This window comes from Aulostomus chinensis, chromosome 19, assembly GCF_037954235.1.
Source record: "Aulostomus chinensis isolate RoL2024-O1b breed Wild chromosome 19, RoL_Achi_v1.0, whole genome shotgun sequence".
Classification (NCBI taxonomy): Eukaryota; Metazoa; Chordata; class Actinopteri; order Syngnathiformes; family Aulostomidae; genus Aulostomus; species Aulostomus chinensis.
In genome coordinates, this window is record NC_141338.1 from 18,725,594 (window position 1) to 18,742,720 (window position 17,127).

Here is a 17,127-nt window from a genome sequence, read left to right on the forward strand (position 1 = left end):
TGTCACATGTGGAGCAGAAAAGCTCCTAAGTGGTGTGAGTGATGGGACCTCAGGACACTGAGTTTTAAGTCTGACCACTTGTGCTCGGACCCCTGGGGACGGACCCCAGTACCAGGTGTGCACGGGGCCTGAGGGATCTGTGGTTCTGCATGTTTTCATGGTGCATATTTTAGTTATGATTTTTTTGTTTCTTTCTTTTTACAAGGACAGGTGCAAGGACTTGTTCCCCGTTGAGCTGCTGTCACTTTGTCGTTCATGTCAGCTGGCGCTTGAAGCAGGTAGGTGCACAAACACACTCTCAGGGCCAATTCTACACTAATCACCATCCCAGATATGAGAGCCAGCGACGCTGAGGGTAGAACGGACGGCGTGCAATGTCCGTCTGGCTTTCGCTGGTGCTGCTTTTTTCATTGTCCTATTTGATGATTCTGGCAGTTGACTCCTGTTTGATGTTCTCAGAGTCAAGAGGAGTTCACATCAAGGGACAACAAATCTCTTCTCTGTGCATTAAATACATCTGCACTGTCCTTTATCAGCGGCTCACTGATGCGTAACTTTAAACAAATCCTGTGTAATAGTTTCTTCTCCAGTATTATCATTTTGACCACATTTTCTACTCATTTAATCCCCCAAAAAATCTATGATGAAATTCTTTTTATCAGATAAACCATTAGAGAGAACTGCCATTATTTTCTAGCTTGGTCCTTTATCATTATTGATCCCAGGTAATGATCGCTCTAGGTATTTCAAACTGATATTTAACACCTGGCTGAACACACACATCCATCCAAGTGTCTGGGGGTCTCGGCTGAAATGACAATGAAATATTGAAAGGTTTCAGCCGGATCCAAGCAAAAATTCCCGTTTTTTCTTGTTAAGAAATAAAACATCCTTATGAAAAAAAAAACCAATAACATTTACTTAGAATAATAGGAATGAGTAGTAATAAGTTTAGCAGAGAGGTGGGACGGTGCCTTTTGGCTAATTTGGCAAAACAAACAAAAATAATTAGATAATCATTTTTAGCTTTAATTATATTCATCAAGGCCAATTTTGAAGGTCTAAAGGTTAACAGGTGAATTTCATTTGGATCGATTCACCAGTGAATCATCCAGGTGTGATTTCCAGTGAAAGGTGCATTGACACTGGTCCCAGTGACGTTAATCACAGGTGCGATTGGGGTATAAAATGAATGTAATCGATCACTCCCTTTAGGAGCCAGGAGTGCCTGCACCTCAGTACTGAGAGTTTTGCTATGTCAGTGGTGGAGACACTGAGTTTGAGAAACAAACTGACTTCTGCTGAAGAAACAACTTCTTTTTTGCTCGTCTCTCTAAAAATGCAGCAGGAGCTCCAAGTTTAACTCCGTCTCTGTGGGAATGCTTCCTCTGCACTCGTGAAGTGCTGGTTAAATATTTGCTACGTGTAGGGACGTAACTGCACAAATTGAAAGCGTTCCAAATGTGGAACACTGTGGCCTGTAGCATCGTGCTAGACTTCAGACTTGGTTTTGTTGGTCAGTGTCCATATTTGCCCAACCCTTGTCCTGAATCCTTTTCTCAGTTTTGGACTGTGTGGTATAAATGGTATTTAACAGTAAATATCTCTGAACCACATGCATGTTTAACCAAATCACACATTTTAAGGCTGCTCCACACACAAAGTCCTTTGACGACTAATATTCTTTCACCTCTCTCAACTGTCTGGACCCCCCCTGGGGAGGCCCGCCTCACACGATGAAGACCTCTGATCTCTCCCCTTTTATCTTCTCCCGTGGGATTGAAGTAAGGTGAATCACACTGAATTTGTTCATGACCTTCTCCCTGTCTTTGGAAAATGTTTTCTTAATAAAAGAAAAAAAAATACACTGTAAAATAAAGACACAACAACTGTGATCAGAGAAGGCCATGAAGTCTTAAATCCATCCATTTTCTACCTCTTGTCCTGTCAAGGGTCGTGGGGGGTGGAGCCTATCCTAGCAGCCTTCAGGTGAGAGGCGGGGTTCACCCTGGACAGGTCACCAGTCCATCACAGGACCAACACACAGAGACAGACAACCATTCACACTCACAGTCACACCTACAGTCAATTTAGAGTATCAATCAGCCTCGTCCCCTCTTGATGTCTTTGGACTGTGGAGGAAGCTGGAGTACCAGAGAGAACCCACACAGGAACAGGGAGAACATGGAGACTCACACAGAAAGATCCTGTGATGGAGCCGGGACTGGAACCTGGAACCTTCTTGCTGTGAGGAGACAGTGCTGACCACTGCACCACCGTGCAGCCCCTGCAATACCTTCATTTTTGTAAAAAAACAAACAAAACCACAGTCTTTATTTGAATCACCAAGAAGCATAAATTCTTTTTTGTACTGAATTGTTTTCTTAAAGGTACTGTGACACCAAACAGATTCACAGAGTACTTAATAGTCCAAACCAGAGGTTCTCAAATTTTTCCACCAAGTATCACTAAAATGAAACACTCCATAGCCTAGAGACTCTATTCAGCTCCAGCAGGGGGGGCAACGTGTCTTCTCAGAGGGCCACACTGACCTGGATCAGGTCAGTGAGGGGCCGCATCAGCCAGTCAGAAGGCAACATGAAACACACCTGCTGGAATGTGTTCATTTGTACGGACTTGTGTTACCTGGACGTGTCAGTCTGGGGAACTCAGGGGTTACAATGAAAAGACCCACTTTTAGCCAATTGCTGATATCTATCTGTTTTTATACATATATATATATATATATATATATATATATATATATATATATATATATATATATATATATACACATATATATATACACATATATATATATATATACACATATATATATATATATATATATATACACATATATATATATATATACACATATATATATATATATACACATATATATATATATACACATATCTGGCACCTACACAAGATGCAACAGTGCTGTCTGTGGCACTCCAGCATTGCTGAAAAAGCATGCGGTTGCTATGCGACCGAGACGAGTACCAGAAAGTTTTAGGATCACACACATCAGGACGTATCTGACCGTGAATGAGAGGAAAGCGCTGCTCTGGTTCCTCTGTGGAGGAGAGCAGCGAAGAAGAAGCGTGTGTGTTCATCCAGGACGACACAGCAGACGGAGAGCTGCGGCTCGTCCGGGAGCTCCATCTTCATGGCGATCGCCTCTATTAAGTAATGCTTAACTCTGCCAGGATCAACCTGTCTATCGCCATTGTTGTGACCTATGACTCACTCCTGCCAGATCAGCTGCTACGGAGCTACTGGTGTAGGCGGCACGTGTTTGAATGGTGGACCTGCACTGCTTCAATGTGTCCTGCTTGGTCTGTGTTTGGTTCAAAGGTTCCGTCTGATGGTGACTGGTTTCATGGATGCACTGCTGAGAGCTTCACCACGTTTGTTTTTTTTTATTGCTAACATTAGCCGGAGCCATCGCTGGGAAGGCTTCAGCTGCTTGCTCTGGATTGGTGGGCCTGACATGAAGAATCATGACCTCATCGTGGTTTGACACAAAACATTACGAGACAGACACCTCCTTATTGTGAATGACATTTTTGGTTTATGTATTTCCATCAAAAGCATTTACTCTTTTGCGAGTACTCGTTGTTTTTATAAGTTTTTGATTTATTTCATTTTCAATCAAATATTTCTGAGATTCCTCATTGTACCACTTGAGGGGGCACCAGTTTGAGAATCACTGGTCTAAATAATAGCAATGTGGAGTTTTTAGAATTTGTGGTGATGCTGAATTAATGAAAACTATTGCTAAAAGAAATAATTTCATATACATAAATGGGATCTACTGCACGAAGAGGTTCCACCTTGCACACACACACACACACACCTGAACCTTGTGGTTTGCCAAGTGTTTTTTCTGAACAGCTTTGTGATGTGCTGTTTCAGCAGCACTGCTTTATCATCAGAACAGATGGAAAATCACCACTGCAAATTGAAAATAGTTGGCCTTAATCCATCCGCACGCAAGCGGTTGTCTTTATTCAGTTCGACATGCTCCATGTTTGTGGACAGTTCACAAGCGTGTCTGCAAAGGAGGGAACAGAGAGGGGAAACTGAACTAACTTGAAAACAGAAGGGTGGAGTCAGTGATCGTCAACTAAACTAGTTTTTGTCGATCATAGTCAAAGTCATGGCTGTCTAGCGGTGTGTTATGTGTGCAGCGACAAAGCCTCTGTTGTTCTGGTAGTGGTTGTTCTCTCTGTGTATGGGATGCAAAGAGTCTGAACTGAGCCACACAACAGTATTCCACGCAATCTGCATTCATGGTGCTTCATCCAGCCTCTCTTCCACGTCCCTTGTTGACTACATCATAATAAAATATAAAGAACATTTATGATATTAGTTGCCAACTTGGAGGGAAAATGGTGTACCAAAGAGAGACTGGGATACCGAGGGAACAAGACACTCAAGGTCCAGTGTTGTAGAGTGATTGTTTTTGGCTATGCCATGTTTTGGCATTCCCTATGCGGATCAGCAAACAATGGCTTCATCAGGGGATACAGAAAACAGACGTAGCTTTAAGTTATAATACAACACTGGCTCTAAGCCAATCAGCAACCAGTCCCATCCACAGATGGCGCCAGGTGTACCCAAGCTAATAATGTAGCTCACTAGAGAAACAAAACACAGCAAATATTAACACCTCACGACCCAATCAAACCCCTGCATACTATTAACACTGGTGCCAGTAAAACAAAACAAATGTGTAGACACACACACACGCAGCCATACCGAATTAGAGTACTAAAGGAGGATTACTTCATAAGACAGGTGTGATGTCTTATTCTTCATGTACTCCTGACCTCACTGTAGCTTTTAATTAACAAATCCAGAAGTATTCTCTTTGAGTACGATGTTTCAAAAAATATTGTACTCCAGGTGGTTTGGACATCTATTGAGGGTGCCATGTGGGCACCATCTGGAGGTCTTCCACACACGTCCACCTGGGAGGAGGCCATGGGTCATACCCAGGTCCGGGACCAAATCTCTACGCTGGCCTTGGAACACCTGGGGATCCTCCAGTCTGAGCTGGTTGATGTGACCAAGGAGAGGGGAGGCTGCGGCCCCCTGCTGGAGCTGCCACCTCTGTGACCCGAATCAAGTGATTGAAGATTGAAGATGGAGAATATGAGCAATACGATTAAACTGCAAATGTACATTTCTCAAAATTCCCCAGTGACTTTGATTGTGTTGACGTCACCACAGGCATGACCTTTTCCCCTCGGTATTAATTAAACGGAACCAGCCAGATGGCAACTAAAGAGCACTGGGCAGCACTGACCTTTGGGTGCACAGAGAGGTGCAATTTGTGTATTTCAAGGACTAGAAAAAAGCATCCTGTCATTCTACAGCACACGAGAACATGATCCCAGCTTTAACAGGCCTTACACAGACATGCATAGTCACACAATTCTGTGTGTGCTCCAGTGGAGAACGTTGGTCTCTGCAGGAACATTAATGCTATACACTTGCCAGGATTTAAAAGGCACTGGGTTTACGAGGCTTCCGGTTGAAACTATGAGGCAACATTTACACAGTCGAGCTTTCATTTTCTCCTCGACTGAAGCGCGAGGCAGTGACATCTTGGTAGTGTGATGATTTTAGAAGCCTGGAAGCCAAATAAGCCATCCATCATAGTCACTGCACCATGATGAAAACCAATGTATAGACACAAAGACTGGAGACAGTCTGATGCAGGACAAGGAGGCAGCTAAAATGCCTCCTTCTTTAAGTGCACATCAATTCGAACTCATATGCGTCTCTGAGAAGAGAAAATGTCAGCAGTGTCATCAGTTTGAATATTCTGGTAAGCACAAGCTTAAAACCCGGGTTCACCTTGATCCTGTTTGTGGTTTGTCTGTGGTTACTCAACAAGGTGCAATTACAGTCGCTTCACAACAAAACAAAAGCCACTGGGTTGCCTCTTCTGTACCGGGGCTGTCTCAAACAACATTTGTTGTCCTCAGACCTCTGCTGGCACTCCACAGCAAATATTCAAAGGTCCAGCGGAGGGCTTCAGGCTTCAGTTTGAACCAGAGAATGTCAGCCCATGCCCCTGGACCTCCCAGCCTGGGACGGAATCCTATTTGATTGGATCTTGTCTCTCACTATCTGTCCTGTCTCTTTTATTTCTTTGCAGTTGGTCATAAATTGCTTGTCTGACCCACTGGGAAACCACCTCCTATGTGTTCAGGGACCTTGTGGCTCAGATGTTTCTTGTCTGAAATTAACAGCCAAGTGCTACAACATTTGTCTGACTGATTGATTTCTTGAGGTGGCCCACCACATATTGATTTAAAACAGGAAAAATCTTAAAACAGGTGAAATCTTATAAAGCCTTGATTGAGGTGCACCCAGCACATTGATCCACTAAGTCAGCGGCTCGCTCTCTCAGTATATTGTATTGTTACCGTATGTCCAACACAGTAACATGATTGTTGTAAAGCCCCGCTACAATTACAAGTGAGTGCAAAACACAATTCAATTTGCATAAATTATTTAACTGGCGAATCTAGCATCACCAACCTACTCTAAAAAATTGGCATACTATGCAGTTGACACAACTTGTCATGCTAGTAATAATAATAATAATAATAATAATACATTCTATTTATGGGCATGACACTCAAGGACTTAAAAACTGAGTAAAAATACAATAAAATACACAGCAATCAGATGTAGACAATAAACACACATCTGTTAAAAACTAAGAAACAAAGCAACATCTGTTCAGGCTTTCCCACTCACAGACAGTATGAAAGGTTGAACAGATGAGTTTGTACTGGGATTTGAAGCGAGGGGAGTGAGTCGGTGTTGCTGGGGTCGGGGGGGGGGTGTCAGGGCAGCTGAAAGCTCTGTAAGTGATGGGGAGCCAGTGGAGCTGCTGCAGGAAGGGTGTGGTATGACAGGTGGATGGGGTCCTTGTGAAAACAAGAGCAGTGGAATACTGAACCTGTTGAAGTCTGTGGAGGATTTTCTGAGGGGGACCAAACAGAAGGGAGTTGCAGTAGTCAAGATGACAAGTGAACCAGTATGGCAGTGGTGTGAGGTGCGAGAGATGGAAGTAAGCTGACCGGGTCACGTTATTAATGTAGGATGTGAAGGAGAGCGTGCTGTCGAGGATGACAACCACTCTCTTGGTACGCACAAACCAGACATAAAAACAAGCATTATTCCATGGAACATTTTGTTCTAACCATGGCAGGAAGGGTGGTGTGCCACATTTAGTGTTGGTGGGCGTCTTGATTCATGTCCATTTATGTCAATTCCCCCCCTTTTTTCTAAATTGTGAAAGAGGAAATATTAACAGGGCGCATTCTTATTATCCCGCCTTGGGCATAGACACAGCTAGACAGTGATACTGGGAGGGTTGTGTAGAATAATGATCCCCTTGGAGATACGCTATATTCCACAGATATATTCCTGACCTACATAAACGGCCAGTTCAACTAAAGATTCTTCACACCTTGCCATGTTATGCATCATGGGATTGTACTACGTAGAGTCTCACCCATATCCTGCTTGTCTGAATGTGTGTGTGTGTGTGTGTGCTAAAAATGTGGAGTGCGTCTGAATCTAGGAGGTAGTTGCTGTGCTTCCCTTCACTCAGCTGAGACGGCGCCTGTCATTTGGCTCTGCAGGTGAAAGCTGGGGGTCTACTGAAGCGTCCCACCAATTCAACAAAAGCATTGCTGAAAGACAGGCGGGAAAATGCCCTAAGTAGTTCATACATTTAAAATAACGACAATACGTTGAGGGGAAAAGCAGAAAAGTGCATGGTATAAGGCATCGAAGGCTATTAAAGCCTCTTCCATCTCTGAGATGCTGTTGTGTGTGTGTGTGTGTGTTTGTGTGTGTGTGCGCACCTGTTTTATTAGAATGACAACCTCTAGTAGGTATCTGTTTACGCTGACTCTCTAATTGGTTGGTTGACGGGCTGATGACTAACAGGCAACAGGCACCAGATGAAGGGCTCAGAGATTTCTATTCCCACCCTCCCCCTGTCATTGCTGTGTCTGTGCACTCCAGGGATGGATTCCTCCGTAAAGTGAAGGGATCAGTGGCTGCCTATTCTTATATTTGCATTGGATTTAAAAATCAGCCTCTAACCGTCATATTTTAGACTGTGAACTGAACTGGAAAAGCATCAAATGTCTTTTTATCACCTAGTTGGGATCATCACAATCAACAACAACTGAAGAGGAGCTTTTATTGGAAGGTTTAGTGGGAGCCCATATTTCTTGACTACTGCTGAGGTTCTGAAAGCCGTTCATTTCGCGTTGGTGACGCAAAACTGCACGCACTGTCCACCCCCCCTCGTGCTCCTGACCTCCCCCATCCTCTCCACCCTTTCCCCCACCCCATCCTGCCTCTGCCCTCTCCACCTCCTCAGGGTGGCAGCGCCGAGACCTTCGCTGCAGCCTACCCCCCCCCCCCCCCCCAAGTAAACAGCAACGCGGTGCTGCTGCGATGCCTCACACTCTCTCTGCCTCCATTTGAACAACGGACTATTCAAGTTTAGCGTGCATACACAATCAAATGTATATGTGCTTTGTAGAGTTTGGATGAGTGCCAAATTAAACCGGTAATAATTGTGATTATTTGTGAGAGCTGTATGAGGCAACTGAGCGTGAAATTTGGAATTTCCCACAAGCGATTAATAAAGTATTATGAATCTGAATCTGAGTTTCATTTCTTTGCCTCGATGGCCTCGTCTGATGGCTAAAAATCTTACTATTGATAATTTAACATTTTCACGACAGTGTGAAGACGCCTCCACGGACTTAGTTGATAATGTTTGATGTTTTGTTTCTACCCTCCCCTGAGGATGTCTGTGAGGACCTACGGGGTCTCTTGGCAGGCTACAGAAAGAGCAGTCATCACTAAAACTATGGAAGCCACCAGGACAATTCTCATTATTACATGGCTACATTCAGAGGAAAGCATATTTAAGAAAAATAGTTCAGGACAGCCCTCCAGTTGATTCATCTGTTTTTCTTGCCACTGAGACGTTTGAGTCCATGTGCTCTTCCTCACTGTCTTTAAGGCAAACTAACCAACTGAATCCCTCACAGGTGACAGAGCTGATGAAGCAGCTCCCAACAACTTTTGTGGTTTAGTATCCACACTCAGGGCATAAAATCATTGAATATTCAGCAGGAACAAGGAAGTAAGAATGCAAATAAGAATATGTGGTAGTTCTTCCCAAAGAAAAACAGCCTAATGTGTAATCTACTAATGCAGCCTTCCAGCGTGAGCCTGGTCCTTTTTGTATCTGATAACAGAAAGGAAAAATCCCAGAAAAAAAGGTAAAGGTAACTTCTCACTGAGTCTCCTCAGTCCACAGTTCAAGACCATAACTGTGTTGGTCCTGGATCATAGTGAGGTGTCAAGATAACACCATCCAGTACTGCCCATGTATACTTACATGAAGTAGAGTACCTGCTGCATTACTAGGTATAATAAAAAGCTATCTTTGAATCAAAAAAAATATTTCAGTGCCTTAGGAAAAGATCAAAAGTCCATTTTAATAAGACAGACACCGCAAACATCATTACTGCTACCTGCAGCAAGTCTGCATGACAATAGAGGATTAGGCATATGATTGCTCAGCAATTAATCTGCATTTATGCACATGGCACAGAACGGTACACTTACTACCTAATACCTTAAATGATGGCAGTACAGTTGTGTGCTCCACTGCTCTCTCCCTCGCTCAGGGGTGTGATTCTAACCCTTGGTTCTGAAACTGAAGAGTGAAGGACCGAGTAAAATTGCGGGTGAGATCACGACCCCAGCACAATTCAAATGGGGGTCTTCTTGGTTGCCATTTAATCAAGTCGCTGAATGAATAACAGATTCACATCATATCATTGTTGGCACAAGTGACTGGTCTTTGCAGGCCAGTCACTGTACTTTTAGAATGACCTCAGTGTAAACAGTTCCGGTCCAATCCAGAAGTGGAAAAGGGGAGTCCAGTCAAAGTGAACTTTGGAGATTTGGAGAGTTTCTTGTATGCGATGTTGTTGCCAAGCAGCGGTTGCTGGTATTTTGCTACAACAGCTGCTTGTATTCATAAATAGTTGCATCATGACAACCAACTTCATCCTGTATCCTTTTCCACATCTCTCTAACCCTTTGCTGCTACAGAATCCAATGTTTTCTGGAAGCCAAACCAATGTAACACAACTGTTGAAAGGTTCTTAAAAATAGTTCAGGTGCAAGTGACAGAGACCAGACTGTCCAGGGGACGTGTGAGAGGAGAGCTCCCACATGGTTTGCTCTCCAATACGGATGCTGATGTGCCCAGGCAGATGGATTACTAGAATACTACAAGAATGAATATAAACAAATTTAGAAAAAGCACCTCGAAGTAATTGTATTTATAATTTGATACATCTTCTATTATGTAGCAAAAATGCTAAGAGCCGCATGCAGAGAAACCTTGGGAAAGGAAGAATAACAAAAGCATGGCAAAAACTAAAATAATAAACATCTCCGTCAGGTCAAGGTGACAGGCAGAGGATATGTATTACCTTCAGCCCTCCACACTCGGCTGCTGATCCCTGGTCCACTCCCGTGATGTAAATACCCAAAGCATATTCTGCTCCACCACGGATCATCAGACCCAGAGAGCGGCCATCGTCTAGAACCAAGTTGACCTGGTGCAGACAGAGAAGGGGGTGATGAGAGCAGGGGGGAGGTTAAAAATCTGAAGTGGTGTGAAATAGACATCATTTTACACAAACGTCGACATTTGCAGCATGACACACTTCCCACAGTGTCATGCCTCATCATGTATACTAGGCATTAACAAATGGCAGACAGCGGTCCAGGTTCGGCCATGTGACAGTTCCATCCAGACCTGTGACCAATGACTGACTGGCAAATACTTCAAAACTTGTAATAATCCTCCCAGAGCACTATTATTTTCTCTCCTAACAGGCGCGTCTACAGGTGCCAGGTGCAGCTAATCCAGTTAATACTGCAATAACTTGCCGTGATCATAGCGTCACTCAGCTGAGTCGATCGAATCAAGTGTTTCGCGGAAGAGAATGAGCAGACATGGCTTGCTTGAAAGTAAGGTGATGCAGAAAACACAATGTTTAAAAGTGAGTGGACATACCAATACTTGTTCATTCTTCAAAAACAGGTAACTATGAGAAATTAGTGTTTTCATTTGCTATGTCATGTTTAGAACTGTTAGTAATTATTGTGCTATGTCATGTTTAGAACTGTTAGAAATTATTATTTTCATATGCCGTGTCATGCTTAGACATGCTGTACGGACAAAGAAGGTTCAAGGATTCAGGAAGTACCAAGTGTCTCTGTGTCTAGGATAGTTCACATGAGGATGAGCCCATCGCAGAGAGATACTGCCAGTCTGCAGAGCGTGCAGAGCGGGAGTGGCTTGTAACTGTTGTGCACTCTTGACCTTTGACAGATAAAGAAGCAGGTGAGTGTGTGTGTGTGTGTGTGTGTGTGTGTGTGTGTGTGTGTGTGTGTGTGTTTATGCCAGAAAATTATGCTTCTTCAAAGATCATCTCAGCAATTTTAGAGTATAAGGAGGAGATGACCAACCAATCAGAAGAAGGAACTGCCTGACAGCGAAGATGATCTACCTACATTTGAAACATTGTTTAACTCTCTACAAAACACTGGATCAGGGACAGAATCAGGTCTTTGTCAGACTTCAGGAACTGACACACTTTGTTGTTGTCGGGGACAACTTGGTGATTCATCTTGCATTGTGCAAATAAATACTCTTGATTGCACTCATTGGTCTCCTGCCTGTTTGTGGTTCCCAGCTCCAACCATCAACAAACACGCCGGGCTGAGGTTGAGCGAGGTCCTGTGGTCTAGCCCGACATAGCACAAAGGTTTAAAGAACTGCCCCCTTTAGACCCTTTGTGCTTTTTCAGCGATACAAACCTTGTGAGTTGGCATAATTACTTTTTTATGAGGTAAAAGCTGTGCTCGCTAAAAAAAACAGCTCACTTTAGCTCAATCAGTGTTGAGCCCCGATCCTGCCGCTTTTAAGAGCTGCTCACACGTGGCCTGCTCAGGAGTTACTTAACACTCCTCAGCCAAGGTACGGTGACCAAGGTGACCAAATTAAATTTTACACTTGGATAGGCACATTGATGGCTAATAATACGTTTGGGATCTGATTCAGTCCTCCCAACAATGGTGGGGGCATTCCAAACTCAACCATTATCAGCCCAGACACATGTGATTGTGGGGGTTACAGGTCCAATCTGATCCAGATTTCTTCAAACATGTTTGATATTAGCGAGCAGATCATGTTGCCAAGCAACGGCTATGCTAACATAATGAATTACTGTCTACCCAAACTCTTGCCCATCCAGATGTGTTTGTCTGATTGTTTTGTTTTCTCCGTGTGAAGGGTTTGCTACAGCAACTTGCCACACCAAACCTCCCTTTGGTTTCCACCTGCTGCCTCGTGAGACCACACTGCTCCCTCTGACAGGACCATCTTAGCGACGATCCTGCGCTGAGATGAGCCATTATTTTCAAATCTTGAAGTGTGTGCATGGTAGAGATTAGAGAGAAGAACCTCTGTGAAGATTCTCCTTACGTGAATGAATCAACGCAAATTTAAAAACGGGTCAAATTATTTAAATCCTGTAATGTGTGCCCAGCTTTAGCTTTGGCAAACATTAAATTCAGATTCATCTCCAGGAAATTGAAGCCTTGGGTTATTAAGTGTGACGCTAATGCAGCTGTCTCAGTTGCATCCCAGTGACCGTGAGATGTTATGTATGCAAATACCTCTATTAGACAACATCAGCTTCAGCCCTCTGAATTCCTGACTGGTGTCTGGTACTGTGATTTAGTGTTTATAGCACTGCAATTATTCGCTTAATAACAACAATCAGCTTGCAGGGAGGTTAGCAAGTATGATGTCATGGAGGAATTCATGTTCATGCAGCACATGAAGAATAGTTTTAATGAAAGAATCATCCCCTCATCACCCTTGTAGCTCTTAGAGGTCCCTGGTATCGTCTGTCATCCTGGAATTAATGATATGTCTAAAGGACATCCCAGTAGCCTGATGTCTCTGATTTGTACACAACTGGATCTGAGGTGGTGGGAAGCCTTTGTTTGGGATTTGCATTTCATCTCGGTAGGGATTCCTGTACCTGTGCTGTGCTATACATATTACAATGAGCAAATTAGCCTGGCTTGTTTGAGGAACCTTATCTCTCTCTCTCTCACTTGGCCTTTCCCATCTCATGATTGCCACAATCCATGGAGTGAGTACACACAAGACCAGGACTGCATCGGGGTAGTGTTGTGCAAGTCGATATTACATTATATCATTGCATTACATTACAATATTACAATATTTCATCTAAAGTATATCACAGTATTGAAGCGTGATTCTAGCTCAAATCAAAGTGTTTGAGCGTACAGCTGCAAAAAGATGATGTGGAGTATAAGGACGATGTGCTGAGGAGTTTGTAAGCAGATGTTTTTGGACAGTTTTATGAGCGCTGGAGTCAGAAAGAAGAAATGCAGGAGTGAAAATGTCTTAGTGAGCTCAAGCTATCCATTTGTCAGTACTGGAAAGGGAAGTATCACTTTAATGCCTAATAATAAAATAACCTGTATACCCTGCTGGACAGGATAAGACACAAAATCAATTGAATCCTATTATTGTCCGGGCCCAAACATTAAAGTTGTACGAGTTTGTGGGAGGGACTGAAAGCATGTTGCTGAAACGGGCGGGAGTGTAATAATAAAGCAGAACAGGGCTCTAAATTGGACCTTGTCTCTCTTTCATTACATCTTTTTGACAGACTTTTTTAACCCCCAGTTTAGTCTTACAGTGAAGAGGCTTTGTACGATTTAAGCAGTTGCAAGCCTGTTGTCAAGCATGTGCTTGTGTTAAAGACTTGAATTTGTGGTGTGCAACCAGGACTGAGATGGCCGTGACAATGACTGGGACTGGATCAGCAGAACTGTCACATGGTTTTATGGCTGCCTACATGCAGCAATGTGACATAAATCTCATGATGATCACAGTTGAAATATTGTCTCGAAAATAATTTCAATATCCAGACAGTGAAATAAATTGTTTCCATGACATTATTCATGAGGCAAATCCAAAACATATACGTCCACAATCTGAAATGTCATACTTATTTTTTCTAAAAAAAATAATACACAAGTGCTATGTATTCTCTGCCCATTTTCACTGATGTCTCAGGGATTATCTCACGAAGAGCGCTGGAAGTCTTGTTTTCAAATGTGATCTAACTGCAGCCTGTATTAACCGAGTTGAAACACTGAAGATTTATGTATAGCTCTAAGATGAAAATTTTAAAGTTCGACTGTCATAAATCTTTTAAACAGCTGGGACACTTCCCTCCCTGCAGGTTAAGAGGTGGTGACAAAGTGAAGGGTAGTGGGGCCGAAGATCCAATTACTATTACTGTAATTACCTCCACCAAGGAGGTTATGTCTGTAAGCCAGATTACACAAAAAGGAGATTTCCACCAAGTACAGTTGAGGGGTGTAGTGCAGGCCATAGAAAATCCCATCGCATTTAGGGGGGCAAATCTTTTGGTATTTTCGTTACACTGACGTTGGTATGTACAGACTCCTTCTTTGATTCCTATGGTACTTTGGTTCGGCAGAGACCTCAGCTAACGTTGCCCGCTGTTGTCTTCCTTCACAGAGCCTCAAGTCTCCATGAAAGTGGTGTTCATGGTCCCCAGGAAATTTGAGCGCTCTGGTGTGCCACTTTCATTCTTTAGACCAGAGGAGGAATAGATTAGTGTTCTTTCCTGCCACTGAAGCATATTCCACATTTATCCTGCTTTCAAAATCAAAGTTTTTATACAGAAACCAAGTGCAATGGTGGCCAGCGGGTACAGCAGTTACTAAACTTCACTCCGCAATACCTCAAGAGGTGTGCTGCTGATGTTAGCCCCTGTGGGTTCAAGCCTCCTTGTTGGCACGTCTAAGTGTAGTGCATAACTGTGTACATAATACAGGTTACCCAGCTCCGCCACAAGCGCTGCAAGTACACAAAGCTGGAGACAGTGGCATTGATGCCCTGCCATGGCATATGATGGTGTATGCAGCACAAGCCAGTCACTCCAGCATGAATAGTCACAACGGAATAGGTTAGCAGTGTAGGCTACAGCGTAGACGCTGTGTAGATGCAACCCAGGTGGCCCTGAGGTATTCAATCAGTCCATTTCTAAACAGTCCTGGAATGGCAATACCTAGCCTTCTGTTTCAGCTCCAAATAAAAGTTTTGTTCTGGGTGATATTGTTTTAAATAGTATTGACATGTTCAGTCCAATGTCAGTGGTATAGTGTGCTCTGTCATAGGTTATGTGTCTGAGAGCACGTGGGGAAACGGTGCACAATCTATTTTTTTAATGTTATTGAAGGTTTTCGGCAGTTAATGAGTCGTGTTATTTTCCTGTGATGCGATTGGCTGTGTGGTGGAAGTTCAACCAGGTGCTGGAGTTTTGATCAAGAGAAGAGACAGGACAAGAGGCCACAAGCCAAGCTCAGACACAAAAAGAGAAGAGAAAAGGTATCTGAAAGTGGTGATAGCAGATTTTTCCTTTAAAATTGGGTGTGCTACTTATCCTGCTGTAAAATCTAGAGCAGCAGACTGCAGACCAGTAAAAGGAACAGCCGTGAAGAAAGCTGTGAGCAGCGATTTAGAGATCAAACAGCGGCTGACTAGTTAGCCCACTTAGCTGCTCCCACGAGGGGCCCTCTGACTGGCTAAGACAGTGATCCAGATGACCTGGAAAAGCCTGGTAGTTCCCCTGGTAGAGTGGGAGAAAGTCTTCCCCTGTTGGACAACCAGGTACAGCCACCAGGCCAGTGGTTCATTTCCTCATATTGGAGATGCAACTCAGGGTTCAGTGACTCTGCTCCTGCCATCTGAGTGTACTCAAACTTGTGTTCTTGCTCAGTCACAGTTAAGCGGCTTCCATTGTTTTTGTCAACTCCATTTCCCATTATCCTCCAGGCCTGCAACGGACAGTTAAAGCATCAGTTATATTACATTTTGCCAGCTAAGGTGAGACAGCGTGAGCCCACCACGTTGAGAGTGTCATTTAAAGGTTAATGAAGGAATCCAATCATTTCTGTAAATGACTCCTGATGTGATAAATGGTTGAAAAAAAAGACATTACTTTGCAGGTTGTTTGATGTCACGTCACAAGTTTACCTAAAAGGAAGTCAACTGCTTTTTCAGGCTTACTAATATTCATGTTGGTGTCCTATATATTAATCATATCATTATATTTGTTTTAGTGGTTCTTATTAGTTACATTTTTTAAAACAGTGACTGCCACAACACAGTGGGGGTGTTTAAAAAAAACATGCCTGAACATTTTTGACTGAGACGAGAGTCATGGTTGTGGGGCTCCTCCACCCTGGACTTGGAGGTGCCCTCACGTACTGCAGAATTGGCAGACGACGGCTACCGCCAAATCTGGATCTCCACACCTGCCAGTTATGATTAACGAGGTTGGCAAAGCGGTGCAACTACCGACTGTGTAGGTTCGTGAACTGAAACGCAAAGTGGAAACCAACTCTGAGGAGTTGACCGCTCTGCAAAGAGGCCGCTGTTGAGGACCAGGAAAATACAGTATGATATGATTTTGGACTGGACTTTAAAAGAAGCCAGATTGGAACGTGGGCTCCTCTGCCCAAACCCAAACACGGCATTCTTATCAGCTACTGAAGGACATCTTCCCATTGTTTATCCTCAGGAGAATTCCACCCGCGTTGCTGACACGAATGGCACATACCTCCCCCCCCCGTTCCTGCCCCCTCCCCATCCTCCTCCCCTTTACCCCATCCCCATCCTGCCTCTGCCCTCGCCATCTCCCCGGGGTGGCAGCGCCTAGGCCTGGCTGCAGCCACTCTCCCAGGCTCGGTGGCGCGGTGCTGCTGCGATGCTTCACTCTCATTCTGCCTCTATTTGGGAAACGGACTGCTCAACTTTAGTGCACATACACAGTTCAAATGTATATGTGCTGTTTGTAAAACAGATGTGTGCTATTATTACATCTAACCAGTAATAAT

At 43.7% G+C, this 17,127-nt stretch overlaps 1 protein-coding gene across 4 annotated transcripts in view; it reads right to left on the reverse strand.

Annotated features, from left to right (window-relative positions):
• The window catches only part of whrna (whirlin a), a 175,622-nt gene that overhangs the window by 66,986 nt on the left and 91,509 nt on the right, over nucleotides 1-17,127 (reverse strand). For all 4 annotated transcript variants that reach the window (XM_086187186.1, XM_086187188.1, XM_086187185.1 and 1 more), the window contains exon 3: nucleotides 10,575-10,700. In XM_086187186.1, coding sequence (XP_086043312.1) covers nucleotides 10,575-10,700 — 126 coding nt within the window. The remainder of the gene's footprint in view (nucleotides 1-10,574; nucleotides 10,701-17,127) is intronic.